The sequence below is a fragment of the Chroicocephalus ridibundus genome, chromosome 6 (genome assembly GCF_963924245.1).
Source record: "Chroicocephalus ridibundus chromosome 6, bChrRid1.1, whole genome shotgun sequence".
NCBI lineage: Eukaryota > Metazoa > Chordata > Aves > Charadriiformes > Laridae > Chroicocephalus > Chroicocephalus ridibundus.
In genome coordinates, this window is record NC_086289.1 from 71,274,689 (window position 1) to 71,302,222 (window position 27,534).

Consider the following 27,534-nt stretch of genomic DNA (forward strand, 5'->3'; position numbering starts at 1 on the left):
AGATTTAGTCAACTTGTATGACCCCTTCCTGCATCGTCACACGTGGTAAAAGTGCACTTGTGATAGCACAGCCCAGCGTATCAGCGTAATCCTTCCACCGCAGCGCTGGCGAGGACAGGGCTTGCTGCAGCCTTCGGCAGCGCCGAGCTCTGCACATCCCACCCCAGGCTGCAGCCTGCCCCACCGCAACCGTGAGCGGAATTGATTTGAAACATCCCGGGGTGAGCAAAGCATCATGTCCAGGGGGATATACAAATAAATGAAATTATAATAGTAAAAGGCGTGAAGGCATGTTGTCCAGTTGTGGCCCAAGAGGGTCCCTGGTGGGAGGTCCCAGCCAGGAAGGAGAAGGCTGGCTTCCCTTATATGCAGTGGTGAGGAAGCACAATCTGAAACTCGGGGTGCGTCTCGTTAGCCCACAGAATTCACAGCATGCTGGAAGCAGACTGGGAAAAAATAATTAGTGGCATGTGAAGTCTGCTAGCTCTGTGGCTCCTGTTTAGCCAGAACCTTCATAGAGGTGTGGGATGAAACAAGGAGAGAAAGGCTGAATAAGTATACACACAGCTTTCAGCTGACAACCGTTTTTACGGAGTCATTTTCCTTAAGTGCCTCTGAACCCCCAGGCAGATCTTCCGTGAAGTTCAGGAATATAGCTATGGGCAGTGTTAGTGTTGTGGGCTTTGTTAAACTAATGAATGTGCTACGTTACAGTAATCAGATCAGGCTTTCTATTCTCATTCACTTTGTAACACGCAGGAAAACAAAGACTGGCAGTTCGGAATGTTGCTAAATAAATGAGCCCTCGCTGCAGAGTTGCTGACAGTGTCACTGACTGATGCCCCTCAGGCATTAGGACGAAGCTCAGCAGAAGTTTAGAGAAGCAGTTTTGGCCAGCCTTTCTCATGTTCTACCACCTGTATGACCGTTGTGTGGCCATAGCTCGAGCCCTTTCGTTTGTATGGACTGGCCAGCTGACAAAGACCGAGCGGGGACATCTGTGACCCCAGTGCCAGGACCCTCCCTGTCTCTGCTGTCCCATCCTCCCATTCCTGGAGGGAACCCAGCCTGGCTTTGCCCCCAGAGCAGGGGCAAATCTGTTTCGAACCCCGTCGCTCCTGCCTGTTGTGCCTAGAGAGGTCCCAGCACCAAGCTTTAAGCTGCACCAGCGCCCATGCAAGCAGAGGTGCGCTTTACAGGGGGCTTTTACAGGTGGCTGGTGGGGACAGCTGGGGTTAGATGCCTGCGTGCCTCCAGTGAAGGTCCATCCCGATGCAGAGCCAGCTCCCACCGGCTCCAGGGCTGCCTCCCAGCCCTGCAGTCTCACCTCTGGACCATCCATTTCAAAGGGATTTAGCTGAGGGGTTTGCACAGCAATTATCACCCATGGAGCAAACATACCCTGCCAGGAAAATACCTCCCATCTGGAGCTGGAAACACGACTGAGATGTGCAGAGGGAAAAAAAAAAACCACAACGGTGCAAGCCAACACATGCCGTAGATGTTGCTCATTGTCACTTTTATGTAACAGACGTAGATAACATTGCTGAAAGCAAGAACCCATCTCTTTTTTGTCCTTTTTTTTTTTTTTTACATTCAGAGAATCCATCATAACATTTAAATGCCTGCACTAGACGCCATGGAGTGGCTCTGAGCCTGCCACGCTGGTCTCACCCGAGGAGACCTGTTTGCAGCAGATGATAGACTCTGACGGCTTGACCCAGAGCCTGCGCCCCAGCTCCGCTGCTCTCTTCTGTGCACCGGGGACCTTCCCTAAAACCAAATCCAGCCTACGATCCTCCTTGGTCCATCTGTTCTCAGGCTTTTCATTGTGTTCCATCCTCTGTTACTTTATTGTCACTGGCAGTCACAGTGACTGAGCAATGCTGGTGCTTCATCTCTAAATAAATAATGGATTTCTGTCCTGAGAAAGTTGCTAGAAAGTAACCTGGTAGGACAACGAGGAACATGCAAATCATAAAAGTCAAGCAGACAGAGAGCAGGCTTTTACAATGATCCCAACATATCCTCCCCCCAAAAAAAGGAAGAAAAATCTTTGCGATTTGATTTTGTCACATAAAAGCATCTCATGAAGAAGCTAAACAAGCACAAACAAGGCTATAGAAACAACACAACCTCCTGCTCGCACACTATGTTGTCTGAAGCACATCCAGCCAGCAAAACCTTAAGTGGTGCAAAGTGGGGGTCGGATCGGTGGGGCACCTTCCAGTTAACGCTGCAATATCCGTTTCCCCTTATTATCATTAAGTGTTAGGGTACGGGGAGCCCACGCTGAAGCTGGAGCCTGTGGGTCTAAGCATTGTACAAAAGGAAGGGGAGGCAGAGGCAGAGGGTGGGGAGGGAGGAGCAGCGAGGGGAGGTGACCTGGTGATGGTCACACCACGGGAGGGATGTCAGCCGGACTCATTGCATGGTCAAGGACGTGCTGTGGCTTGTGCTGCCGCAGGGATAAAGGAGGGAGGAAAGGCTTTGGAGGAGGAAAGAGGAGGTAAACAGTCTGGCTGAAACAAAAGAAAAAACAAGGCACATCAGCCCAGACAGAGTTTCTAAGATTCTCCAAAAAAATGTTGTGACTTGAGAAATCCGTATGAGATTCTGTAATGCACAGATAGCAAAGCAAGCAAGGTGCATCCCAACCGATCCAGGTGGGATCCACCTTCTTCCTCTGCACAGGCAAGAGTAAGGGGGAGTTTGCTCGGTCTGTTTTCCTTAGCACCTCGGGTGATCAGTGCCGGGCGCTGGTAGCACAACGGCACTAGCAGTTGGTTTCTCAAGGCATCAGCTCACTCAGCAGAAGGAAGCAGCAAGCACGGGACAAAAAGGTGAAAACATGAGGCTACAGCATCACCCGACCCCTCTTTCCTTCATTCCATCTGAGCGATGACCCTGCTCAACGTAATGCTTTGCCAAGTAGGAAGATCATCGTCCCACTGGGCTCTTCCAGTGGGGCATGGAGACGCACATGCAATGTATTCCTCCTGTCCTTTCCCTGGCTCTTCCCACAGCCCAGTTGTACTGAGTATTTCAGAGTAAAACTCCAGGCTAGCATCTGCGGCTCGGAGGTGTGAGATGCAGCAGCCAGAAGGCCTCTGATGGATGGGTCCTCCTGGTCTGCCAGCTGCAAGGTTTTTGAGAAATGAGACTTTTGCCCAACGTTATTCCTGCGGCGCCTGAAGGAGGTCCATGTTCAGTCCCTCCTTTCTGGGTCTGTGGCAATATCTATGCCTCCTCACTGCCTCGCAGGTCTTCCAGCTCAGTCATGGCTTTGGCTGGGAGCTTCTTGCGGCGGAACACAGCTGCGATCTCCTCAAAGGACTTTCCTTTCGTCTCTGGTACTTTGAAGTAAGCGAACAGAAAGAAGACTAGAAGCAGAGCTGCAAAGATCGCAAACACGTACGGTCCGCACAGATCCTGCAGTGGGGGGAAATGAGAACAGGGGACACCACCATCAGCACCGCGGGGATGGCTTCACCTTCCTACCCTGGGTGGCTGAGTTGCCCAGCGGGACTTGGGGATGGAGATCTGGGAGGCACGTGCACATCCCACACCGTATCGCTCCGGTTTTAGAGGGGTTTCTTACCGCTATGTACTGGAAACACATTCCCACGATGAAGTTGCAGGTCCAGTTGCAGAAGCCGGCGACGGCGATGGCGGCGGGGCGCGGGCCTTGGCTGAACAGTTCGGCTACGATAAACCAGGGGATGGGCCCCGGCCCCACTTCAAAGAAGATGACGAAGAGGAAGATCGCGACCATGCTGACATAGCTCATCCAGGCAAACTCGCTCTGCAAGAGGGTGCGCTCAGTGTTACGGTCCCAACACGACTCATTAATTATCACTAATTACTTTAATTAGGCTTCTTTTTCAGAAATTTCTTTCTATTCAGACAAGTGGGGACTGGACATGCATAATTAAAGCTCTAAACTCTTGCAAATCACTGGGGCTTACACCAATGCTTTGGACTGATTTTGATGGGGGCTGGCTCCATCCCCTGCCGGTTCTGCCCCGTGTCTCACAGCCTGACCCCTCTCCTGGGTGTCGAAGGAATAATTTGTCCCTTTTTTATGACAAGATGGTAGTCTAGCATCCTTGTGCCAAGCCAGGGAGATGCAGGTTGAGGGTTTAGGGCACGTGGAGGTATGCCCTGGGTTTTCTTAGCAGGCATGGGACTATGCTGTGCAAATAGTGCAGTTGCTGTGTAAGGAGCTGAGGTTGTCAGTGGGCTCAGGGAGGGGACAGGGGACACACATCATTTCTAGCAGCACTGGGGTATCTCAGGGGCCAAAGAGTGCAATGTCCTCAGGCACTGCCGTAACCAGAGATGGCTCCAGCTATGGCCACTTTGAACTGTCCCTTCTAAGGACAAATGTTTTCTGAACTTCTTTGAGATGAAAATGCAAAACATTAACTTTTAAAGGGTGGTTGGTCTGCTCTTGTTTGCAAACCATAGAGAAAAAAACGGAGAGAAATCCTTACCAGGAGCACAAGTCCAACTGTCATGGCCACGGCGCTTATTAACATGCCCATCAAACCAGCCAGGAACAGGGACCGCCTGCCTGTCTTCTCCACCAGAAAGACCTGTAGAAACATGTGCAGCAGCTCAGTCTCCAGCATCGCCGTTCTCAGGAGGTTCAATCAGGTCCATCAGCAATGAGCAGCCTGTCACCACTACCACGCTGCGCTTCTGCCCTTTTAGCTCTCGCGGTGGAGATTTATGTGCTCGTTTCCAAGTGTCAGAGACTCTGCTGGTGGCTGTTAGGGAGCCAGACTGAGCAGTTGCCCTGGCAAGGGCAGGACAAACCCACATATACTGACAGCTCATGCATTGCCAAGCTCTCAGGACTTCCCACTGCTCCTACACATATATTGCTGACTGTGGACATTTTTTCTCTCTCTTTTTTTTTTTTTTTTTTAAAATAAATTTGCTAGGTCTGCATTAGTTTGGAAGCAACCTTGAAAATGCAGCATGTATCAAGTCACCTCACCAGCCATTGCACCTTGCCAGTCCTAGGGCAGGGATAGTTGTGTAGCAGCTGGAGTCAGGATTTTTTCCTCCAGTTTCTCCCAGACTCCTTCTGCTTCCCTGGTAGCCACAAGGCTTAGCTTGCTCCTTCTCCGCTCCTCTTAGTGAACTCCAGCCATCTCACCCAACTTTTGACATCTAAGGCTGTACCAACGGCTTCACCCAATGGGGAGGTGTAGGTAACTCCAGAGGACAGTGCATCTGGCCTGCCCTAACATACCGTGCCCTGGCCTCTGAGGCTGCCTGCTCCTTCCCCTCTGCTCGAAAGGACACCTTTGGCCATCAGCTCAATCTTTCCTGCCATTACAGCAAGTGATTTATGCTTCTGAGAGACCATCTGTTTTCCTGGAGGCAGTTCATCCTGCAGACTCGTGAAGCTGCAGAGGGCGAGCCTCTGTGCTCCCTTCTCCCCTTGCCAAGGTCCACCCAGCCGTCGATGCTTCTGCCTTTTGATCGGGGTCAGTCATTTATTGACAGATGCAGGTAATTTTTAAGTGCTCCTGGCCAAAAGAAGCAAAGATCAAATGCCCCAGGCTGCAAGTACCACAGCCCCAAGGTGGAGATCAAACTGCAGGAGACCCTCCAAGCTGGAGAAAGACCTCTTCCAACCGCATGCCTCCGTGCCTCGTTTCACAATAAACATCATCTTTTCTCCTCTGTATGGGACCTGGGATGATCTACTTCTAAAGCAGGTTCGCCCCAAGACCTCCTGTCTCATGCACGCTGGACTAAGATCTCTCAGAGCTGTGTATTTCTACCCTGTAGCTAGTCCTGCTTCGTGGTGGGTAGAAGTCCTTTCCTCCCTAAGTCTCTCTAGAGATGTGAGGGAAATGGGCTTGGCATTTCCTGATCTTATATTAATGGCCACATTAAAAAAAAAATAATTGCCTGCTGATAGGAATTGTGTTAATACTCTCAGGAGAGAGACAATGAAAGGAAAGGCTGTGAAAACGGAACCATCCTTTTATTGCTGCGGAGCACTGCGCAAATACGATGAGGATAGGTGCTAGATTAATTTATTACTGTGGAATAGCCTCTGGATATCACTCGTGCAGGCACTATGTACATACGGAAAACAATTTGAAAGATAACAGGTAAGAGGGAGATTGTGAGCTACTGGCTTCCCCGTCGCAACGCCAGGGGGAATAGGACCCGCAGAATTTCAGTCTCAAAGGCAGCTTTTATTTTGAGGGGACACGCTGAACTACCAGAGCTTCCCCAAACACGGTGATGCAGTTTTCACTCAGGAGGCATTCAGCGGTGCTGTTTGATAGCAACAGGCTGTATTTCAAGGCTTGATTTTTCAAACGAGACTTGCCCAGGGAATGATTTTTTCCTGCAAGGCGCGCAGGGTCAGCCCTGCAAAATCGCATATCCCAGCCCCAGCTCCAGGATAAAAATCAAATTTCCAAACCACATTCTAGCTTACGTGTTTTTGTAGCCTAAGGGGCAGGAACATTTACTTACGGAGATAACAGTGAAGACTGTGTTCACCACTCCAACGCCAATCGTTGCGTAAACTGGTTGGTCAACTCCAGCTCTCTCGAAAATGTTTGTAGAGTAGTAAAAGATCTATCAAAATACATTAGGATGAAGGATTAGGTAACAGGGCTGGTGGAACTTTTTGTTCTCTTGAGGGAAGCCTTGCACTTGCTTGGCTGAGATGTGAAGTAATTTAATTATGATTACTTTTCCAACTTTTTAATGGCTTCTTGTAATAATTAAAGCTGAAACTTTCAAAGGAGCCTGAGGGAGTTAAAATTCCTATTGAAATTCCCCTCCAGAGCTATTGCATTTGCACATTTTAAGCTGGTTTTTTTTTGGCATGTAGTCCCGTGTTTAATCTTGAACGCCAGATCACAAGCGCCGAGCGCTGGAGACAAATACCTGAACATGACTGAGTTTTAAATGAATTTTAAAATATTGCTACGTTGGAATGACTCAAGTCTTTCCCTTCTCTCAACAAATAAGGCAATTCCTATCTTGTGGAAATTCAGGGCAGGAGGTAAACGGGTGGCTGACCCCACGGCTGGTGGATGGGGCTGGGCACAGCATCGAGCTGGGGCAGCCGGGCTCCGCGGGCTGCGCATCCCCGGCTCAGCCCTGCAAGGCTGAGCATCCCTGTGGGCTGCCCCACGCTGCGGTGCGGGAACGCTCTCAGAGTTTTGAAAGGTGGTGGGACAGAGGCCTCAGCCTTTGTCAAATTGCCACCAGGCTTCCAAAAATCCGAGTCTTAGCCAATTTTGAAAAGGCGGCTCCGTGCTTCTAGATATAAAATGGTAATTTCTGGTATCCCAGGAGATGCTGCAAAAACTGTTCAGCTAAAAATTGCTAAAAGAGGGTGATTGTGTGGCTCCTGGGGTGAGCAGGTAGAGAGCAAACTGCTGACATACCCAGGTTTGAGGAGGGTCACGGGAGAGCTCAGTGTGAACTCTGATGGTTGATGGTTGGACTCGATGATCTGAAAGGCCCCTTCCAACCCAGACAATTTTATGATGATTCTACGACTCGCTGTGCCAGCTGGTTTCATACTGAACTCCCTCGCATCCTTCTCCCCTCCTGCCCTCCCGCAGCCTGGCTCAGTGGTGATGTCCACCTTCATCACTGATGATGGTGGCCGAGGAGCCTGCTGCAGTCACGGGAGAGACTTCTCTTCACCCCTACATGGCTTGGATGGAGCCAGCATTGCCTTTTCATGCTCAGTGTGGATTTCTTTATAGGCAAACGTTTTGGGAGACTCACCGCGTTGATTCCTGAGAACTGCTGAGATATCTGCACCATCAGCGCTACGATAACAGCCTGCCTGTACTTCGAAGAGGTGAAAAGCTGCCTTATGGAGACTTTCTTTTCACTAGCAGCTTCTTGCTTTTCCTTTTCCATCTCAGCAATCTCTTTCATCGGGTCACAGTTTCCTCTGAGCCTTTTCAAACCTTAAGAGAAAGAAAAGATTGGCATTTTATTTTCATGGTAGACGAGGAGCAGAGTAAGGACAAGGATCTCTCTAGCCAAAACCCAGGGTAAGCCAACCACATGGACAGTCACATCCTCTTGCTCTGAGGACTCCTATGGCACATCAAGCCCCAAAAATGTGCCTGCTTGGCAAGGGGCGGCCGCACGTTAGTTCTGTGAAAGCGCTGAGACACCGCGCTCAAGCCTCGTCCTTCTGTGTTTAATACTATGTATAGTATAAAAGCAACTCCAGACAAGCCCAGAATGTGTGTCTTACTTTTTTTAGCTTCTTCCACCTTCCCCAGTTTGATGTAAAGGTATCGTGGGCTCTCGGGGCACAGTAAGAGCAGGAAGAACTGCAGGAGGGCAGCCACGCCGGACAGACCGAGGAGCAGGGGCCACATCTCGTCATTGCCCAGGAGAAAGTCTAGTCCGAGGACCTGGAATAATTGAGGCACGTGTGAATGGCTTATTTTGCACCCTAGAAGAAGAAAGCGATGGACCACTATGGCATTTCTAAGTGGCGACCTGGAAGAAAACTAGAAGCAAATACCAATTCTCAGTCCTCGCAATTTGATTTCTTTAGTTATGACGCACATTTACAAGGAGGGAATGAACAGATGGCGTAAAATGTCATGAGTGAGGCTTTGGGACAGCCCTCTGCAAGCCTGTTCCCCAACTTGGGGTGACTCAGTCCTCACTGGGATGTGCCACTGGCAGGAGATATGTGCCTGGCCAGAAGCACTCAGCAAATAGAGGCATCCCGATTAAGTGTTTTCTCCTCGGACCTTGCTATCCTGCGTTTTTAGGGTATGGGTTTTTATGGGCATATGTGTCCTAAGCACTTCCACAAAGGTGCGGAGCTTGGGTGGAGGTCCACGTGATGTGGGATGCCCCAGCTGCCTGGCCACTAACCAGCACAGTCTGAACACCAGGGCTGCAGCTCAGCAAATAGGCTAACTGGAGCTCAGCTTCAGTGTGTCGTTGTGGCATTGAAAAAGGTCCTCCAGAGGGGTTGTGAGTCCTTGTGACCTTTTTCCTTCTACAATTGGCGATGCATTTTTTGTATTCCCACAGCCAGTGGAGCTGGCAGGATCTAGCTTGCAAGGTTTTTTTCCCCCATGGTCTGTCCCTAGTCTTTGGTTAAGTCAGATTAGAGGAACTTTGTGATTACGTTAAGTTTTTCTGGATGTGTTGGTTCTCAGTACAGTTATGTGCCAACCTGTCATGTAGCTGGGACTCCTGCCTTGGTGGGCAATGCTGATGGAAGATGCTGAGGGGACTGGAACACCTCTCTTATGAAGAAAGGCCGAGGGATTTGGGTCTCTTCAGTCTGGAAAAAAGACGGCTGAGGGGGGATCTTATCAACACTTATCAATACTGAAAGGGTGGGTGTCAGGAGGATGGGGCCAGGCTCTTTTCAGTGGTGCCCGGGGACAGGACAAGAGGTAACGGGCACAAACTTGACCATAGCAAGTTCCACCTCAACATGAGGAGGAACTTCTTTCCTTTGAGGGTGGCAGAGCCCTGGCACAGGCTGCCCAGAGAGGTGGTGGAGTCTCCGTCTCTGGAGACATTCCAAACCCGCCTGGACGCGTTCCTGTGCCACCTGCTCTGGGTGACCCTGCTCTGGCAGGGAGTTGGACGAGATGATCTCCAGAGGTCCCTGCCAACCCTGTGGTTCTATGATTCTATGATTCTGTGTTGGACTCCCTGCTTCTTGATGAAGCCATTTCTGAGTACCTGAATATCAGGGATCTCATACTCATGATCCAGCCTGACTCGGATGAAATGGCTGCAAAAACTTTGCAGTGGAGGGGAGAAATTGTTTGCAGAAGTACTTTTTATTTCATGAGAAGTCATCTTTGTTAAGGACACCTCTGACTCAAGGTAGGAGTTTAACCCCATTAGAGCAGATGGCTTCCCACTCTCCTTCAGTTTCGGGGAGGAATGGTGAGTGATACCTCAGCATATCCCTGGGGCATCTCTAGTCTCTGAAATACCCTTTCTGGACTCGTGTGCTTTCTTTCTTACCTGGCTGATGAGGATTCCCGTGACGATAGCGAGCTGGTGCAATGTCCCCAGTGCTCCTCGAAGGGCCGTGGGAGAGACCTCGCTGACATACATGGGCACGAGTCCGGAGGAGAGCCCTGCACCAGGCACACATGGTTGTCACCTCTCCAGACCACAGCTCAGCAACCAGCAAAAACCAATTCCCAAATAGGAAAGGAAGATGGAGCCCGTGTGCTGCATCCCACATCCCACCATGTCCCTCGTGCCTGCCTGGGAACCACCCGCACCCTGCAAAGGTGCCGGGATATCCCCAGATTCCCGAGCTGGGAAGCCTTTACACTTGAACACACACGTAGGAGCATGGAGCAGAGATCATCCCCTGGGAGAAGTTATCACAGAGCAAAGAGCTTTCTTAAAACTTGCCTTGAACCTGCAGAGCGGAGTGTTGTATTTGCATACCAGAAACAGTGATAATGAGCTGTTATTTCTATGCTAATTCTTATGTGATTGCATATTATTTGCCTACTATCTTATCCCTGCTATGTACAGTACTCCTGTACTGTGTGCTAGATAGTACTGTTGTCTAGGGAACCTATTAAACAGCATGGCTGATAACATACTGTTACAGCCGCCACCACCAAGACCGAGCCTTGAGATAGAAAAGAGGGAGTTGCTCCTTCCTAGGATATGTAAAATAAAACGATTTCATGATAGAACGGACCCAAATGGGAAAGATCCTGGATTGAGAAGGACAGACACAGGGGGAAGAGGGAAACTCCCACCTCTGAAACCACTTCTGAACTAAAAAAAAAAAAAGATCTTAAAATAGAAGAAACTCTGACGGCAGCCCTGGAGCGTTGCAGCACGCAGCGGCCAGCCAAGGAACAGATGACCCTGCCTGGACTTACCACAGTACAGTCCCGTGACGGCTCTCCCGGCGATGATGAGGATGTGAGATGGCCCGAATTTCGCCAGCCCCATGAGGAGGTTCCCGGCGATGGAGAGGACGTTCACCACCAGCATGGCTTTCACCCTGCAAGGCAGCAGCAGCACAGCTCGTTCTGACTCCTCTCGCAGCCAAAGCAGCCATCGCGACACACAGTCAGAGCTACTAAGTGACTTAATCAGCACTACACGGGAAAAAATAATGGTTGTAGGCACTGGAAAAACATCAGACAGGGCTGCAATCGGAGTAGCTAAAAGAATATTATACAGCCTGTGCCAATGCCATGCAGATGCCCTCTTCTCCCCTTTGCCATGGAAAGAAGGGGGGGAATTTGGAAGTTAGTCGGGGCTGCTCATCAGCTGCTTGTCTGAACTGCAAAAAGTTGCAATAAAATGTCTGATGTATAATTGAGGGTTTTAATAAGCCAGACCTCTGTGATGCTTGGAACAGTATTTTGGAGGCTTGAGGTTACGTTTTTTTTTTTCATTAGATTGTGGAAAATAACACAAATTGTATTTCTGCGGGGAAGAAACGGTTCCAGGGCAAAAATGAAACAGAAAGGCTTGGGCTTTGGCACGCGAGTCAGAGCACACAAGGTCCCCTCACCTCCCCAGCCGGTCACCGATCCACCCCACGGTGAAGGAGGAGACCATGCCGCCGATGGCGAACACCGAGACGGAGAGGGACCAGTACATGGTGAGGATGAGGTGCGGGGAGGTGCCGAGATCCTCGCCCGCGTCAGCCGGGGGTGCCAGCGTGCCCTCGGTGCCACCCCAGGGCTCCGTGCCAGGGACGGCGCCGGTGCCGTCCTCCCCGGAGGTGTTGATGGCATGTCTGGCCAGGGGGGCGATGCCCAGCACACGCCCGTAGTGGGCTTCTATCACCTGTGACGGGCAAAGAGGAAAACCGCCGTCAGCTCAAATCTATAACCACCCCCAAACCCTGTTATGTTTTTTTTTTTTTTTTTTTTTTTTTTTCTGCCCCAGGAAAAGCTTTTTCACCACAGGCTCTGCAGGGCTGGAATCTCGGGGTCCCCCACAGCTCCCCAACAGCTGGACCCCCAGCGGGGAGGGACTGCGAGGGCAGGCGCGGAGCATCCCCCCCTCATTCGACGCCTCCTCCCGGGGATGGGGTGCACGCGGTGCCCGGATTTGGCACCCGCGGAGAGGTGCCGTCCCTCGGTCCGGGCACAGGGACAGCGTTGCAGGGGGGAACGGCAGCACGGCGTGCAGAGCCCCGCTCGTTTCGCTGCAGGGGGTGGCAGTGGGGAGGGGGTATCTTCAATGTTTTCTCACCCCGCTGCCTTATCGTGGGGGCTTTGTACCGCGGGAGGTAGCGGAAGGTCCCTTCCTTCTGCGAGGGACAAACCAGCCCTGGCTGCCCCAAAGCCCTCGTCCCTCGGCTGTGCATGGCTTGGGGAGGGCTCGTCTTACCTTTTGGGGAGCATTAATGACACCCAGGCTGTAGCCGTACTGGAAGAAGCCCAACACCGCGGTGAAGACGGAGAGGACCAGCGTTCCTGTGAGGTGCTGGGGGAGGAAGAAGAGAACAGCCTCATCCCGCTGTCCCAGCCCTGCCCAAACCCCATCCCTGTCCCAAGGGACCCCATCCCCGTCCCAAGGGACCCCGCTGCCCGGGACGGTGGCACCCAGGGATGCTGCTGCAGCAGCACAGGCGCTCTGACTGGCTCCGAAGAAGGCGAAGCCCCCAGGGATGGGCAGGATCAGGCCCCCAGGACAGAGCGATGTTGCCCCACAAAGGGCAATCTGTGCCGGGGCTCTCCCCGCTGCCCTGTCCCATCCCCATGGGCAGCACCTCCGCTGAGCAGAACAGCTAGGAAAAATGACCAAAATGGTGTTTTTCGGCAGTGCTCTTTCAAAAGTATTATTTCCTTCCATCACAGTCAAAATTATCTGAGCTCTTAAAAATAAAAAATCATCCCTTGACCCCTTTGCCACTGCAAAAGGGCAGACATCAAAGAGCAATTAATTAAGGGAGGGGATTTTTTTTGTGTTGGTTTTGGTCGTGGCAAGCAATAAATACCCTTGCTCGGTGCTGGGCTCCCACAGAAATTCTAGTGTAAAAATACCACCGAGCTGTAGTTACCTTCTCCTCTTGCATTTTGCTTTTCTTGTCCATCTGGCAGCTCCTCCGTTGTCCTCCCGGGAGCGGTCACTGTCCTGGGCTGCGGAGTGAGGTGGGAGCTTGGGCAGGGACGGAGGGACAGCAGGGCTGGGATGGAGACAAGAGGGAACGGGAAAACTGTCTGGCTGGTGCGCCGAGAGATGGGACTATATCAACTCTGGAGTTAATGAGAAACCCAAGCCTTCCCCGCGTTATTTGGCCACCGCTCGGGTCAGAGCAGCCGCTACCAATCCCTGTATTTGGGGGAACAAACGAAACAACGGGAGACCGGCAAAGGCATGGAGCGGACCTCGGAAATCCAAATGATCCAGCTGAAAGGCTGATTTGGGGCTTCCCTCCGTTGAACAGTCCACGACGCGACATTCCAGGGACCTGGGAACACGCTACAGCCTATTTCGAGATGTTCAACACCTTTCTCGGCTTCTGTGCCGGGTTGATGTGCTCCAACGTGAACCCCTTGCTGAATTCGCAAGAAGGAACCTTTCCAGCATATGCAGCAAAGAAGCTGGAAAATGACCGAGTGTTTTATTTAGTGTTTACTTGGCACCTGCTTTAAACTATATTTTTGTGTGTATATAACATACACAGCCAAACATATATAAATAAAAATGTGTAAAGGTCTCTCTCTCTATATATATGTACATACATACCTGCGTAGCTGTAATGCTCGTACACCCCTGTGCGTATACATCCTGAGCATTCAGAGGAGACGGCTGCATGCCTTTACGGAGCCACAACGTGGCAAAATTACCCAGAACATTACAACACCACAACATTTTCCTTAAAAAGCCCACAAACGGCGCCAACGCTGAGCCTTTCGGCACCGCCAGCTGATTGCCGGGCTGTCAGCTGTTGCCGATGCTGGCGAATAGCGCAGCCCTTTGGCTGGGCTCGCGCGCTCCTGGTGAACTTTGCCCATCTGCCCAAGCTGGTCTGAGCTGGTCCCGCTCGGGCTTCGCCGTCCTTGACATCATCAGCCAGAGGAGCCGCCGGGCCAGGGCGGGCGGTGGCATCCGTAGCAGAGACGTCAAAGTCTGAATCAGCCCAGGGAAGGTGATTAATGCTCGTTACCCCCCAGATAAACTCCTGACGGGTCCGGCAGCGAAGTTAACGGCGACTCATTGGATGATGCTCTCAGTCAGCCAGGCTTCACATGGGCACAAAATGTACTTTCTACAGAGGAAGGGGAAAAAGGAAAAAAAAAGATGAGCAGGACCACTAATCTTTGCACTGGTCTCTTCCAGTAAAGTAAAACTTTAACTGGAGGAGAAAAGTTCATCGCTTTAATGCAGGCATTGATTCCAGCCACAGCGCCTGCATTCCTCGCGGGCTGGCGTAGCTGCAAGGGGGAGGGCCCCGAGGCTGAGCTTTTTGAAGTTTTTTTCCCCAATATTTGTCCTTCCAGCCGAGATCTTTGCCCGTCGCGTTTGTTTGCTCGCGCTGTGTGGATACCCAGGCATTTACAAGCGCCGGTTCTTTGCGCCGTGGTTAAATGCCTCCGCGCGGGGGGCTGGCGGGGTCAGGCAATTAACAACCTGCTCAAGTTTGATGTGGGGAAAAAAAAAAAAAAAAGACAGAGCCCTGACCCAGCATCCCAAACTGAAAACCTCGGGCACCGCGAAACTCCTGGCCGGGATCGATGACCCACTCCGGGATCCCCATCCCATCGCAGGTGCCTGGCTGAGGGAGGATGCTGCTTTTCCCCCCTGCTCTTCCCAGCCCACCGGAGGCGGTCTGAGGGGACAAAGGCCAGCTACATACCGAAAGGAAGGAGCAGGGTGGCCTTGCCCTGGCCTGTGGTGTCCTCCCCGCTGCTGCTCACAGCGCAGAGCCCTCCCTTGGTCCGGCTTCCCGGGGAGGGGGTGCGGAGAGGCTGGGGCAGCGGTGGGGAGGCAGGGTGAGCATCGATCACCTCTCCAGGAGCGGGCCGGCCACTTCCATGGAAACTTTGGATTCCAAAGGCTGGAAGTCCCGTGGCCACCAGCCTCCCACAGCCAGGTCTGCTGGCGAAAGGCATGAAGATGTCCCGGGACTTGCCCATCCCTTCCCGGCCCCTCTGACCCTCCCTGCGGGGTGGGATGCTGCCAGCGGGTATCCGGGGTTTCCTCGCCTCTTGCCCCCGGTGATGCCAGCTGGGCTGTGATACCCTCCTTGTCCCCCAGCAGTTTAAGCACATATTTAGCTCTCAGTGACTCTAACAGATTCAAGCCCATGTTTTTCGGAACGGGGGGGCTGGATGGGGACGTGCCGTTGGCAGAGGCCAGCTCGGGGCTGGTCCCGAGGCTCCGGGATGGGAAGGGTCGGTGCGTAAATCTGCCTCCCGCTGCAGTCACTTCCCAAAGGGGCTCTCAGAGCATCACACCTTGGCTGTCCGCTTGGAAAACTGAAGCACAACGCTTCCCACACGCCAGAGCACCATGCCCGACTCCACCAGGATCAATGATCATCCCGTCTAATCTCTCTTGCGTGTTTGACGGCCGGTTGTGGGACCGCAGGGTGCAGATATCAACGCAGCACGGCTCAGGAGCACTACCAACCCGTCCCGTGGCTGGCGAGCCTCGCCAGGCAGCAGTTAAGGGATTTGACCAAGGGCACAGAGATACCAAGGGCAAAGGGGAGATGGCAGCTGGCCCACGGGCATCTTCCCTGCAGCGCCAGCCCTGCCATCCTCATCCTCACCTGGGAGCTTGCCAGCCTGGAGCCTGCTTGTACTTTCTCTTGGCCACGTTCAGATGATCTTTGAATACGTCTGAGGGTAACAGGGGCACGTGAGGGTCACAAAAGCACAGGGCGTTCCTTGCCAGGGCAAACAGAGCAGCTCAGCCAGAGAGACTCATCCCGTGGTCACCCCGGGAACGCCGTGCGATGCAGAGTTGAAACACGCAGATGACAAACGCGGGTCTCCACGCGCGTGACCGAGCGCTGCCGTGGGGGCGGGCGACCCCGGTGAGGGCATCGCTGCCGGTCCCCGGTACAGCGCAGTAGTGACGCCGGTGTCACTGCTCTCGGGGCAGCAGCACACGCCGCATCCCTCTCAGCGCTTTGGCCAGTGCCGTAGGGTTGTGTGGCTTTTCTCAGGGGCTCCTGGCAGGAAGCTGCTCCAAAGTGTTCTTCCATCTTCTCGTTGCCCGAGCGCGCGAAATACACAAATGCCAGGAATCCTAAACAGCATCCAACCCCTTAACCCCGGGGGACTGCACCCTGTAGCATGAATCCTAACCTTTCACGATGGGCATCATTTACGTTATTTGCAAACATCAGCGCTTGCATTATTTCTAATAAGTTACTGATTAATACACTGTAAGAACTATGCATAACGCTGCTGTCACGCAGAATCGCCATGCTTGTTGCCTACTATACGTAGTGTCTACTATAATTGGTGGTGTTCCTAAATCTAACGCTACGTGATAAAAGCAATGGGTTAAAGTTTATCGTTGGGTTTTTGCTTTTTTTTTTTTGAAGGGCTGAGCGTGCTGTCACGTCACTGGAAGTAATTTAAAGACGCCGTACGGAGAGTGAGGCTTTCTCCGCGGCCGGGGTAATTTGCGCACCCGTTTTATTGCCTTTGGGTCACATCCAGAGGCAGCTTTGAGATTTTTAAAAAAAAAAAAAAAGGAAGAAAAAAAAAGAAAACAAACCGGAACAAAAACAAAAAGGAAAAGAAAGGAAGATCCAGACCGTAAGGTGGTGGCTCTCCGGGTACGAGCGGGCTGATGAGGCACACCAGAGGCTGGCGCAAAAAGACCACGATATATGCTCATTTTTTGTCTCTATACGCACAGCAGCCGGGGCAGGCAGCAGTGCTGGGGCCACCCGGGGGACAGGGGCTTCGGACCCACCAAACACATTTGAAAGGGAGAATTGGGCGAATTTGCAGCGCAGTGGTAAAGATACCAGGTCGAGACAAGGAACTGCGGCACAACTTCAACCATTTCCATCAACCAGCCCAGCTCCGGGGCCAGGGTCACCTCAAGCATCCCCCTTTCTGTCCCAAAATACATAATACGATCAACCCCGAAATAATCTCCCAACAAGAAAAACGGCATTTGATAATCACGGCGGGAAACAGCTTTGAAAACACATTCAATTCCCAGGGGCAGCTGCTACAGCCTTACCTCGGAGCATCCTTAACCTCGGGGGTGGTACCCAGCGTCTCCCGGGTGTCTGCAGCGTGCTGGGGGCGACCCCACGGCCTCCCACCGCCTCTGGGGCTTTTCTGTCATTTACCAGGGAGGCTGCGACTTGTCCCCAACGTTCCTGCCATACTTCGCAGCGACTCTGTAAATAATTCGGTCTGCAACAGACTCGAGTGACTCCTGCACGCACAGACACGATTTCTCTTTTTCCTCCTGCAGCACGGCTCCGCTGAAGAACTAAGTTTCCTTTCTGGAAAGGTCAAAACCTCCCAGAAACCGGATTTTAAAAGGAGACCAGGTTTTATTTCTTTGAACGCTAAAAATTAAGTAGTTTCTGACAGCATTGATCAACCGCAAGCCTATTTTACTTACGACAAAAGACAAGCAAATCAAAGCCAGGAGTATTTGGAGGGGGATTATTCTTTAGAATAACCAAGGGTTGATTTTGTAGAAGAGCAGAAGTTTTCAGGTGGTGACGGTCCGTCGAGACATCCCTCGGCTGCTGCCCGGCAGCGAGCAGGGGACGTGCCCCGTCCCCCCCCAGCGCTCATCCTGCCCAAACCCGCCGCTTTCCTGAGCCCCTCCAGGCAAAGGGCACCACGACTTGGAGCCCTAAAAAGCCACTTCACCGCTAACTGTTAACACCCCGGCTTTGATTTACAAAAACGTAAAAGGCATGGCTTCATGTCGAAGTTTTGTGGTTTATTGTGTTGGCACCAGAAAGGCGTTTGCTCCGTGGTATGTCCAGGGACACACTCCGTAGACAAGACTGTGTTAATATCAGCTGCTTTTGCTTTTTGATTCAAGCGACTCCACAGTTTTAAAGAATACATTCACAAACTACCTTATGTTTAAACATCACAATTCCCTTCTATATTGTCACTGCACCAAAAAGAACTCACAATAAAAAAAAACCCAACCCAAATCACCCAAAAGCTGTGTATTCATCACTTCAAGGGGGACCGAAATAATAATAATAAAAAAAAAGTTATCAGTTTGCAACATCATAAAAAGCTCTGGGCTTTATTTTATTTATATTTTAACCACCGTGAAAATATAAAGAGCCGGTGGCAATCACGTGTCTTCTGCGATGGGACTCGTGTGGGGTTTTAATTCCAGCGTTGGGGTGTTACGGCCGTCACCGCGTTCCGCAGGGTGCTTCGCCAGGCGCTGGGCAGGCGGCTGCTGCCTGGGGCTGCGCTGGGCCATGGGGAGCGGGGCCGGGGGGTGAAGGAGGCACCTGCAAAGCACCTCTTGCCCGCTCTCCTCTGGAGGTTGTGCCCTGCCGAGCATCCCTCCGCAAGCAATCCTTGCCGAGCATCCCTCCGCAGGCAACGCCTGCCGAGCATCCCTCCGCAGGTACCGAGGCGATGCCCTGCCCGCCCGCGCGGGTACCACTGCCGCAGCCCTGCCCGCGGGATGCTTCGTCCCATCCCGAGCCACCCCCCTCCCACCCCGCATCATCTCCTTACCCTCGATAAAGATTCAAGTTTGACCAAGTCCTGTTGATTTAATCATTTTTTAATAAAGCCATCGTTACTGAGTACACCAAGATTGCCAGTTAAGCTCTCTATATGTCGCTGGAGGTAACAGCGCTGTGATCGACAGCGGAACGGAAAAAAAAAAAAAAAAAAGAAAAAAAAAATAAACCAAACCAAAAAAACAAACCCCAACCGAAACGAGGTAGGTTAAAACCAGCAACACAGACCTTGTTATGCGACACCCCAACACCACAGGCGGCCATGCTTGCAGCTACTGAGAAAGAAAACCCCAGATACGCACCGAAAACGGAAATCAACTGAGCAGAGTTTATAAGGACACGATTCAACCTGAACTAAACACACACACACGGTTCGGCACAGATGTTGTCTTTCACTGTATGTTGGGTAATTCCTAGGGAGCGGAGGGGGCGGAAAAACGAGTAGAGATTCAGACCCTTGGCCGAAGAAACCACACATATATATATTTTTTTGTTTTAAGCTCTTTACAAGCCCAATCCAGCAACGCCGGGGACGGGCAGCTCGTTTCGTCGTCGTCATCCCCATCCCCGCGCCGGCTGCCTCCGGGTGGTGGGGACGAGCGCCCACAGCTCACGCCGGCTTCGGCATGGGGGTCCGGCACCCGCGGCATCCCGGGAGCCGTCTGCGGCCACAAATCCCGCCTCGGGGGCTCCTCCGACCGCTCCGGCGTCCTCTCCTCCTCCGATCCCCCGTCCCGGCGCCCGCGGCCAAGCCCCGGAGCAGGCGGGCACCTCCGGAGAGCAACAACAAATGGCACCTCTGTCCCTATTCAAGACACACCATTATGTGAAGATCCATATAGAAATATGGATTGACAGACTTGACAAAAATGGTAGCTGATTTTTATTAGTCTAAGGCTAGTAGTTTAGCCACTTAAAATCCATTTCCCAAAAGAGGGGAAAAAAACCTATTACGTTTTCTCTTCTTTAAAAATCCGTTAAGCCGTTGCTGCCAAAAGCAACATGTAAATGTTGGTGAAGGCAAAAGATTTCTAAAATTACCCAGCTATACGGTTATGGCCTTCATCACAAAGATAAAAGGTACATTTATTGTGCTGTCTCTCACCAGATTTAATTGGTAACTTTACAACATACTATATATTTGATGCTAGCAGGCAGACAGAATTAAAAACAGACTTTTTGACACTGTTTCTTTCCCCGTTCTTACAAAGTAGGGGACAAAGAGAAAGGAAAATAAAAATAAAATTAAAATAAAATAAAGGAAAACTCATAACCCACTATAACACAGCGTTATCAGGAGACCTCGGGGGGGTCCAAGCGCGAAAGTCCATCCCTGCCCGCAGCCCCCGTCCCGGGGCTGGCGGCGCCGGGGGAGCGTGGGGAGCGGTGTTCCTCGGCGCCCTCCGCTTCTGCCTCTACAGTGTTAGTCCACGTGTTTTAATTGTCCTTTAAATTAGAAATAATGCCATGGCGGTGAGTGCCAAGTGCTCCTCTGTTACCAGTTCATCATGGAGTTTCTGTTGAGGGTCATGAAAAACACTTGGCTGCTTCCTCCGGATCTCACCGATGCAAAAAATACCTGTTGGGAAGCAAAAAAAAACCCCTTATTAATAACTTTTATTATTATAAGAAAAAGTCTGTGAGCGCTCTCGGTGAGGGAAGGAAGCAGGAGCTGCCCCCCACACCCCATGGTTTCCTCTGCCTAAACCTCCCTCTCCCTGCTCGTTTTCTCCGGATGACGGCAGGAATTTTCTGCAGACCCATTATTGCCCGGTTCTCAGCTTTCTGCGGAGCTCAAGGGGCCGGAGCTAACACACGCAAGACTCTAATCAAATCGAACCACTTATTAGTAAACACGGTAATAAAACCTCCCTCGCTATCGCTACCAAAGAGAGCAAGGTTTGGAACGCTTTAAAAATACCAAGTTTATCACATTTTACTGCCACGGCACCAGTTATTATGCAATATTAATGAGACTGCTGTCAGTAATGTCGATCTTGCTAAACGTTAACCATTTGGGTCAATATCTGCCTTGGTTTGAGATGGTTTTCTTCAGGAAAGTTAGTGCTGGTATTTCAGCTGCTCCTGAAAGTAAAGCTTGGGAAAACTATTTTCCTTCAATATGCTCGAAGCACAGAAACGTATCAGGACTCCGTATGACGAATACGATTTTTGGGCCTTCTGTCAGGATCCACCAGCACTTGACCCCAATGGAAGTCTTAAAAAACAAGTTATAATTTGCAAATGTTGAAGGGGACAGTCGGAAGCCCCTCTGTCCTTTTTAAAACAAAAAAATTACCCAATCTTCACGTGACTTTCATCGTTAACCATTTCTGCAGAAACACCTGTATGCAGTATTTCAAACCCACCAGCGATCAGCTGGTTCCACTGTTTTAGAAAGAACGAGGTGGGTGGGTTTTTTTCCCCAGTTTTCTTAGAAAAGGAAAGAAAATCAATAGAAGCAAACCAGAAGAACAACCCTTAAAAAAACCAAACCCACCGGTATAAAACCTGCAGAGGGAAGTACTCAAAAAGTTAGAAAAAAGCAAACCAGGGGTATGTGGGCGACTAAAATTCAGCTTCTTGGGCAGCTTCCCACGATACGCTCAATCGCAAGGTTAGGATACATTTTTTGTGCAGAGCTCCAGCCCAACCCCACGCGACAGGCACGGCAACGCTCGACTAGTGAGCAGCCGTTCAATAAACTGATGGTGGCCTCAAACCTTATTTATTGCACGTCATTAAACCCTGCTCCGGGGACAGAGCAATCAGTTTCTTCACGTGTTTTCGTGATCGTGCTCGTTACTCCCTGCTGCGTGGTCCCGATTTATCTCGGTGAAACCTTGTGAGATGAAATGCCAACAGCAGAAAAGGACCTCGGCGTTCAGCCGCGTCTCCCGTGCAAATATTCCTTTTCCTCCAGCGATTTCTCCTCCCCTCATTTCCTGCACCCCTTGCTCCATCAGCAACACCTGCGGCAGGGGTCATCTACGCGACAGCCGCGCTCCCCATGCGACCCTGGTGCCCCTCCAGAGCAGTATTTCTTTATCAACACCCTCCACAGAAAAAGACGGGCCTCAATGGAGAAAATAGTTTACGAGCATCAAAACAAATGCATCAAAACCTTTCTGCACCAGAGCTCAAATGGGGGTCGTTTACACATCCTTACTGCTACCATTTCCCAACTTCTGCAGAATTTACTCGGCAGCCTCAATAGCTCAGATGCAAGACTTGGGAGGAAGCCAAGCCAAGTCCACGCGGATCTCAGCCAGAGGTCAAAGAGATCTTGAAGATCTTCCCAGCACAGGCTGAGGGCCGCATCCACCGGAGAGAATTAATTGGGAGTGGGTTTATGGGCACCACTTATTAAACAGGATCTTCAGATTAATTATTAACCTCAAGATAAACCAGATTTGAAGTCTAAAAGTAGCTGGCTGTAGCTTAAAGCATGGACAGAAGCTTTAAAGTGGACTTACCTTATCATTCCTTTCACATAGAAACTTTAACCTTTGAGCTCGCTTGTGCATAAATACTCCGTCCAAATGTCCCGTCTCCACTGACCGGATTTCAATAGCTTTCTCTCCCCAGCCCATTATTTGATTGGAATGAATGTAGGCTGTCAAAAGGAAGCGTTTGGTAGGTGTTACAACGTGTGTTGAGCTAAACATTACGCAAGGGGCAGAAAAGCTCTCATCAGCTGCTATTCAAAGCCCATGGAGATCAATGGCAGAGCTCTGACTGCTGGAGGCACAGGCGGCCAGGCACATGCCTGCAGGGATAATAGCCTTTACCGAGCACTTTTCATCCAGAAATTGCTGAGTAATTTAAACAGAAGTATCGCTTCCTCGGATTTCTGCGGGCGAGGAGCTGGGCAGGGCACGAGTGGTGGGAGCTGAGCAACAGAAGAGCCAGAAGAGCAGCCCAGGCGCTCCCAGCTCCGCACCCAGCCCCTCTTCCGCTCATCACAGTATCCCACCAGTGCAACAGCTTATATTATCTTATACTTAAGATGAACCAGAGCTCAAATCTTCAAGAAGTCACTTGCTCTTATTGCACAGGACCAAACCGTAGAAATTTACCAATTGCATCTTTTATATGGCTGAGAAAAAATCGCCTTTGACAAACTCCCAAAAGCTCAGCATCCTCGACTCCTCATCTTACTGGTCATTTGTATCTTATGCAGGTGAAGAGGAAGGGTTGACCTACCCACGGAAGTAGGCATTTCTCCCCACTGGAGCACCACATCTTTAGTTATCCGTCCATAGGTGTTCACATAGACGCCTTCATCCTCATAGCACACAAGCATCTCCATCCCGTCTGTTTTAGGCAGGATGACAATGGCGTGAGGAGTAATATTGCCCTGAATCTGCAGTTAAAATAAACCCTAAAAGTCAGAATTACATGGAATGGGGGGAGGGGGAGGGGGAAGGGAGCAGAGCCTTAGAAAAGCAAAACCCCAAACCAACGCGAGAACAACCCCCTCCCTCGATTTAACAAACAGGCATTGGCTTTCAGAGATAAGCTTGAAGGGGAATAAACTGTCATGTTTGCCCTGCCATCAAAGCTGTCTGATACGTCAAGGATAAACAGGTTCAGCAATTACAGAGAGATCACAACATACACGCCCCCAAGACTGACGGCTGACGCTTCTCTGTAACACAAATCAGCGACTGCTGACTGATTGATGAATCCATCCTCCTATTCAAATTCAGGCAAATAAGCCCAGAATATTGCAGGTAGCCCTAGGGAGGAAACATTCCCATTTTTTAGCAACCAGGCTCGAGCTACAAGGGCAGCTACAGCGACTTTCCACCCGTGTCCGCCCTTCCATAGCTAAGACACCACAAAACCATCCCAAATTGCCCCAGTATTTATTTCTCCTTATGCTTCTTGCCAGCTCTCGCAGAGGAGGTTCTGCTGCTCGGATGAGATTCAGCAGTTCCTGGACTTGATTAGTGACACCGTTTCTCCTAGGACAGTTTCTCACGTTGCTTGGGCCAACAGCATGGAAGGAACTTAACTGAGCCAACAAGAAAATCCTCATCTACAGTATTTTTTGGTAGCACTGGTTCTCTCTTGAAATAGATGGATCTGAGAGAGGAGGTTTGAGAGTTCTGAGCAGGAGGCTCACTGAGATTTGGGCTACCCTAATCCTGAAACCTTCACCTGGGCAAACCGTGCTGCCTCAGCAGGAACGAGCGTTGGTGAGCACATCTGGGACACCACGCAATGGGGCAGTGCACTGGGCATCCAGCTCCTGGTGGGTCTATGTTGTCCAACAACCAAGAACTTGGTTTCATGGTATCTTGCCCTACAGAGAGCTCCATTACTGCTCCATGCAGTGTACACAGATTCTCCTTTCAGTGGGACATGGCAACCTTAAACCTGACTGCTCGGACACGAGGACAGAAGCGAATAATGAACATGAAGTATGCGATACCTCCGAGTCCTCTTTAAGCGAGTATCAATGAGGATGGCACCAGAGAATGCCATACCCATGGCAAGATGTCACCTGACCGGTCACCATTCCTGAGCCACCAAAGGCCCGTCCAAACCTTGCTGGTGACCCAATGTTAGTCATGCAGCCGCACTCCCCCGAGTACTCACGTGAGAGGGTATATAGATATCGTAAGAGTTCCCAGAATCTACATCAATCACATGGAAACCAGTGTGTGATCCAAAGATAACCTTGAGTCTCTGACCCTCTTCTACAGTGAGATCCACGAGCAACGGCTTGTGCTGGAGATCTGCAAAAGACTTTTATAATCCCTTCGGTGAGTATCACAGAAAACCGACAAATCCCCACAGCAGCAGCCTGATACGGTTTTGAAATCATATTTGCTTGAGACTGTTTCCCACTAAATATGTGGTTATTTATATTCCTGTCTCTCTGTTCCCGTGTCAGATGCCTCCGAGGGTATTACCCACTCGCTCCAGCCATCCCAGCAGATAAGCTCTCACCCTTGCCAAGCACAGTTTTTTAGCCCCAGGAGCCCAAGGCCAGCCCAAGGATTCGGTCTCTAAAGGAAGGCGACAGCTCAATTTTAGAGAGCGGGCGTCCAGCCAGCACGCGGGACTTGCCCGATGCCGGAGCTGCTCTGGGTAACAAGCCCAAAGTCTGCAGAGAGCTGTGACCACCCACCTCCCCTCTCGGCAGGGATCACCGCGCCGGTTTGGGCAGCTGAAATGAGTCAGATTAGCAAAGACCTGCTTATCCTTGTTCTATTTAACCTGCTGGATGCAGGCTGGGACCATCTCCCTGGCATGGACTGATCCAGGACAGACCCTCTCTCCATGGCTTAGGTCTTCAGCAGGAGGGCGAAACACCCCCAGGGAGAGAAAAGGACTCCTGCCGCTCTGTGCAAGGATCGCTTTGACTGCTGACAGGGAAAATCAGTGGGTGGTATTTCCCAACGTCCCGACAGATCCCTGCCTACGAGGCAAGGAACGGATGCTCAGCCCCCCCAGGCTGAGAAGCAGCACCGGGAGCACCCTCCCCAGGGCCCGCCGAGGCTGGATCCCAGGCTATTTTAACGCTGCTGAGCTCTCCATGTCACCGAGCCCATTTATTCTGGCTTTTGTTCAGAAAAAGCAAATGTGACCTAATACTGAATAAGCCCATTTGTGCTGGGAGGATGCAAAATGAGATTACTCAGCAGGAACGCCTCCAGAAGGCATGGCCCCTTGCGACTTGTCTCCGTACAGAGCTTAGGACGAAACGTGCTTTAAAGCACTAAGTACGAAATACCCGCTGGCAGGTTGCAGAGGAGAGAGGTCTCGCTGAAGGAAACCACAGTAAATGGAAAGGGAGAGCAAAGGACAGAAAGAATGGATCATTCTCCTGGACTTTCTGTCTGGAAACAGAATCTGTGTTGCACGAGGGGAGAGGGCCTTGCAAAATAACAACGGAAAATAATGCCAACCTGTTGTGTGCAGGTGCAAAAATTACTCAGAGGTTAAAAAAAACCACCAAAAACGCACAAAAAAACGCCGCCAAAAACCCCAACTCAATTTTACTCATGGACATTTGGTCCGCTCTCTGCAAACTTCCCACGTAAAGCCTGCCAGCATAAGCTAACGTTAACACTTAATTGCTAGCCATGAGCATAATGTCTCCCATCTCTTCAGCCAGAACGTGCCCCGATCCCACGCCTGCCAGGCATTCCGAGCAGCTCAGCTACACAAGCAAGACGCTTTTCTGCTCCGCACGGGACAGAAATCTCGTGTATATACGGTTACAGAGTGCATTTTGGTTAAAAGACAAACATACCTTAAATGCCATAAACTTGTGATATGGTTTAGGAGCCCAAGCGTAGATCTCTACAGCATTCTTTAAGGCAATCACCAAGAACTTGATTCTTTCATATTTCACTAAAATGAAAATACGCATGTTTTAAATGAATGTCTTCAAAAACATTCATTTTCTTTCCAACAAGACTGAACAACTCATCTCCAGGAACAGCTTCTCCTTTGGTAAAGTGTCCACCTAATACATACAGATGAACACCGAAGATATTTGTGGCTACGGTCTACCCGTAATTTAAGAGAAACTGTCAGGTCAGATCTAAGACTGGAGAACGAAAAGGCATCTCTTCGGACATTTTTTTTTCCGGCGAGGCCACTCACCGACTTTGTAGTGGATGCATCCCTCCAGGTCCCCGACCGTGATCCAGCCCTGCTTCTTCTCCACTTCAGGGTCGTTGTGTAAAATCCTGTTTCTCAGCCAGGAGAGATAGTACACGCGCAGCTTGTTCTTCTTTCCTGTTGGCGAAGGAAACCCCTCTGTCAGAGCAGCACACGTGGGCACGGGAAATGTTGAGATTTCAGTGCTTGTTTTCCCTCAAAAGTTGATTAAATTGAAGTTCCTTTCACAATGAAGTTGAAAACAGGAATTCAGTTGATGTGTTTTGTTTTTCTTTTACTTGGGGAAAAAAGGTATAGAAAGCAGAGCTTTCCAGACTGCAAGCGGATGCTGGAAGAGCCGGGCTCTTCCTTCCCGCAGGCTGGAAATGTTCCTTTTCCTATAAATCAGTGTTCACGGAGAGACGGTTGGGCATCGGAGGGTTGTGACCCCAGCTCTCTTACAGCTCAGGGCTTACCCAACCACTCAACTACCTGTTTCTTTTCCTCTCTTCTCCTTCATACAACATTAATTCCACCCTGGAGCTGAGACACGAGCTCCTCGGTCTGCGGCAGGCCCCGCTATTTGCTGATAATCCCGGTGCTGAGCTCCGCAGTGCTGAGGGGCTGCCAAATTCCCGCAGCGCCTCTTGGATCAGGCTATAAACCTCCCCGCGGAGACCCTGCTACAGGGACCCAGCTTGCACCGAGGCTGGTGGGAGAGGACCCAAACCATAAACCAGGGGCTGTGTCTTGTCTGCCGGTGGGTTTCCACAAGTCCCCAGGGCTTGTCCTCAGCGCCGTCTCAGGGGCTGGTGCTCCCTGGGGAGGGCTCCCCTCCGCCTCCCGTTTATCTTCCACCCCTTCTTCCTACCGCCGTATCCCCAAAACCACGGGGCAGCTGCAGAGCAAGGGACATGATGAAGCAGCGTTTTTTAAGAGCTCTCTCTGAATGGAGGGAGTAGGAATTTGCTGGTGAATGCAGAGTGAGCCCAGGGGGCTGCTGACAATGAGAAAGTAAATGGAAGGACGATAGGAAGTTTTCAAGGAAGGACGAAAGGAAGTTTTCAAGGCCAGGCTGGACGGGGCTTTGAGCAACCTGGTCTAGTGGGAGGCGTCCTTGCCCAGGGCAGGGGGTTGGAACGAGATGATCTTTAAATTCCCTTCCAACCTAAACCATTCTATGATTCTGTGTCAAGCAA

General features: G+C 51.0%; 2 protein-coding genes across 10 annotated transcripts in view; both read right to left on the minus strand.

Annotated features, from left to right (window-relative positions):
* Positions 1-1,498: 1,498 nt before the first annotated feature.
* SLC2A2 (solute carrier family 2 member 2) lies at positions 1,499-13,275 on the minus strand. Its single transcript, XM_063339411.1, has 11 exons — positions 13,058-13,275; positions 12,385-12,480; positions 11,558-11,835; positions 10,914-11,038; positions 10,027-10,142; positions 8,270-8,432; positions 7,786-7,973; positions 6,511-6,615; positions 4,497-4,598; positions 3,602-3,805; positions 1,499-3,432 (listed from the first exon to the last, which is right to left on the minus strand). The coding sequence occupies exons 1-11, from the start codon at positions 13,088-13,090 to the stop codon at positions 3,241-3,243; spliced, it is 1,602 nt and encodes a 533-aa protein (XP_063195481.1). The 5' UTR covers positions 13,091-13,275; the 3' UTR covers positions 1,499-3,240.
* A 5,462-nt stretch (positions 13,276-18,737) lies between these two features.
* Positions 18,738-27,534, minus strand: part of TNIK (TRAF2 and NCK interacting kinase) — a 172,622-nt gene continuing 163,825 nt past the window's right edge. For 8 of the 9 annotated variants that reach the window (XM_063339462.1, XM_063339464.1, XM_063339459.1 and 5 more), the window contains 6 exons: positions 26,339-26,473; positions 25,983-26,083; positions 24,320-24,469; positions 22,919-23,078; positions 22,189-22,328; positions 18,738-20,291 (listed from right to left, as the gene is read on the minus strand). In XM_063339462.1, coding sequence (XP_063195532.1) covers positions 20,208-20,291; positions 22,189-22,328; positions 22,919-23,078; positions 24,320-24,469; positions 25,983-26,083; positions 26,339-26,473 — 770 coding nt within the window. In that variant the 3' untranslated portion in view covers positions 18,738-20,207. The remainder of the gene's footprint in view (positions 20,292-22,188; positions 22,329-22,918; positions 23,079-24,319; positions 24,470-25,982; positions 26,084-26,338; positions 26,474-27,534) is intronic. The other variant, XR_010071710.1, reaches the window with a different exon arrangement.

Bases quoted from the DNA above. Each gene is read 5' to 3' on its own strand.
- SLC2A2 (XM_063339411.1), bottom strand. From the start codon at position 13,090: ATGGACAAGAAAAGCAAAATGCAAGAGGAGAAG. The intron at 11,039-11,557 runs GTGAGGGGACCT...GCTGCCTTGCAG, and splicing joins ATCGGTGACCGGCTGGGGAG to GGTGAAAGCCATGCTGGTGG. The intron at 3,433-3,601 runs GTAAGAAACCCC...CCCCCACTGCAG, and splicing joins TGTGTTTCCAGTACATAGCG to GATCTGTGCGGACCGTACGT.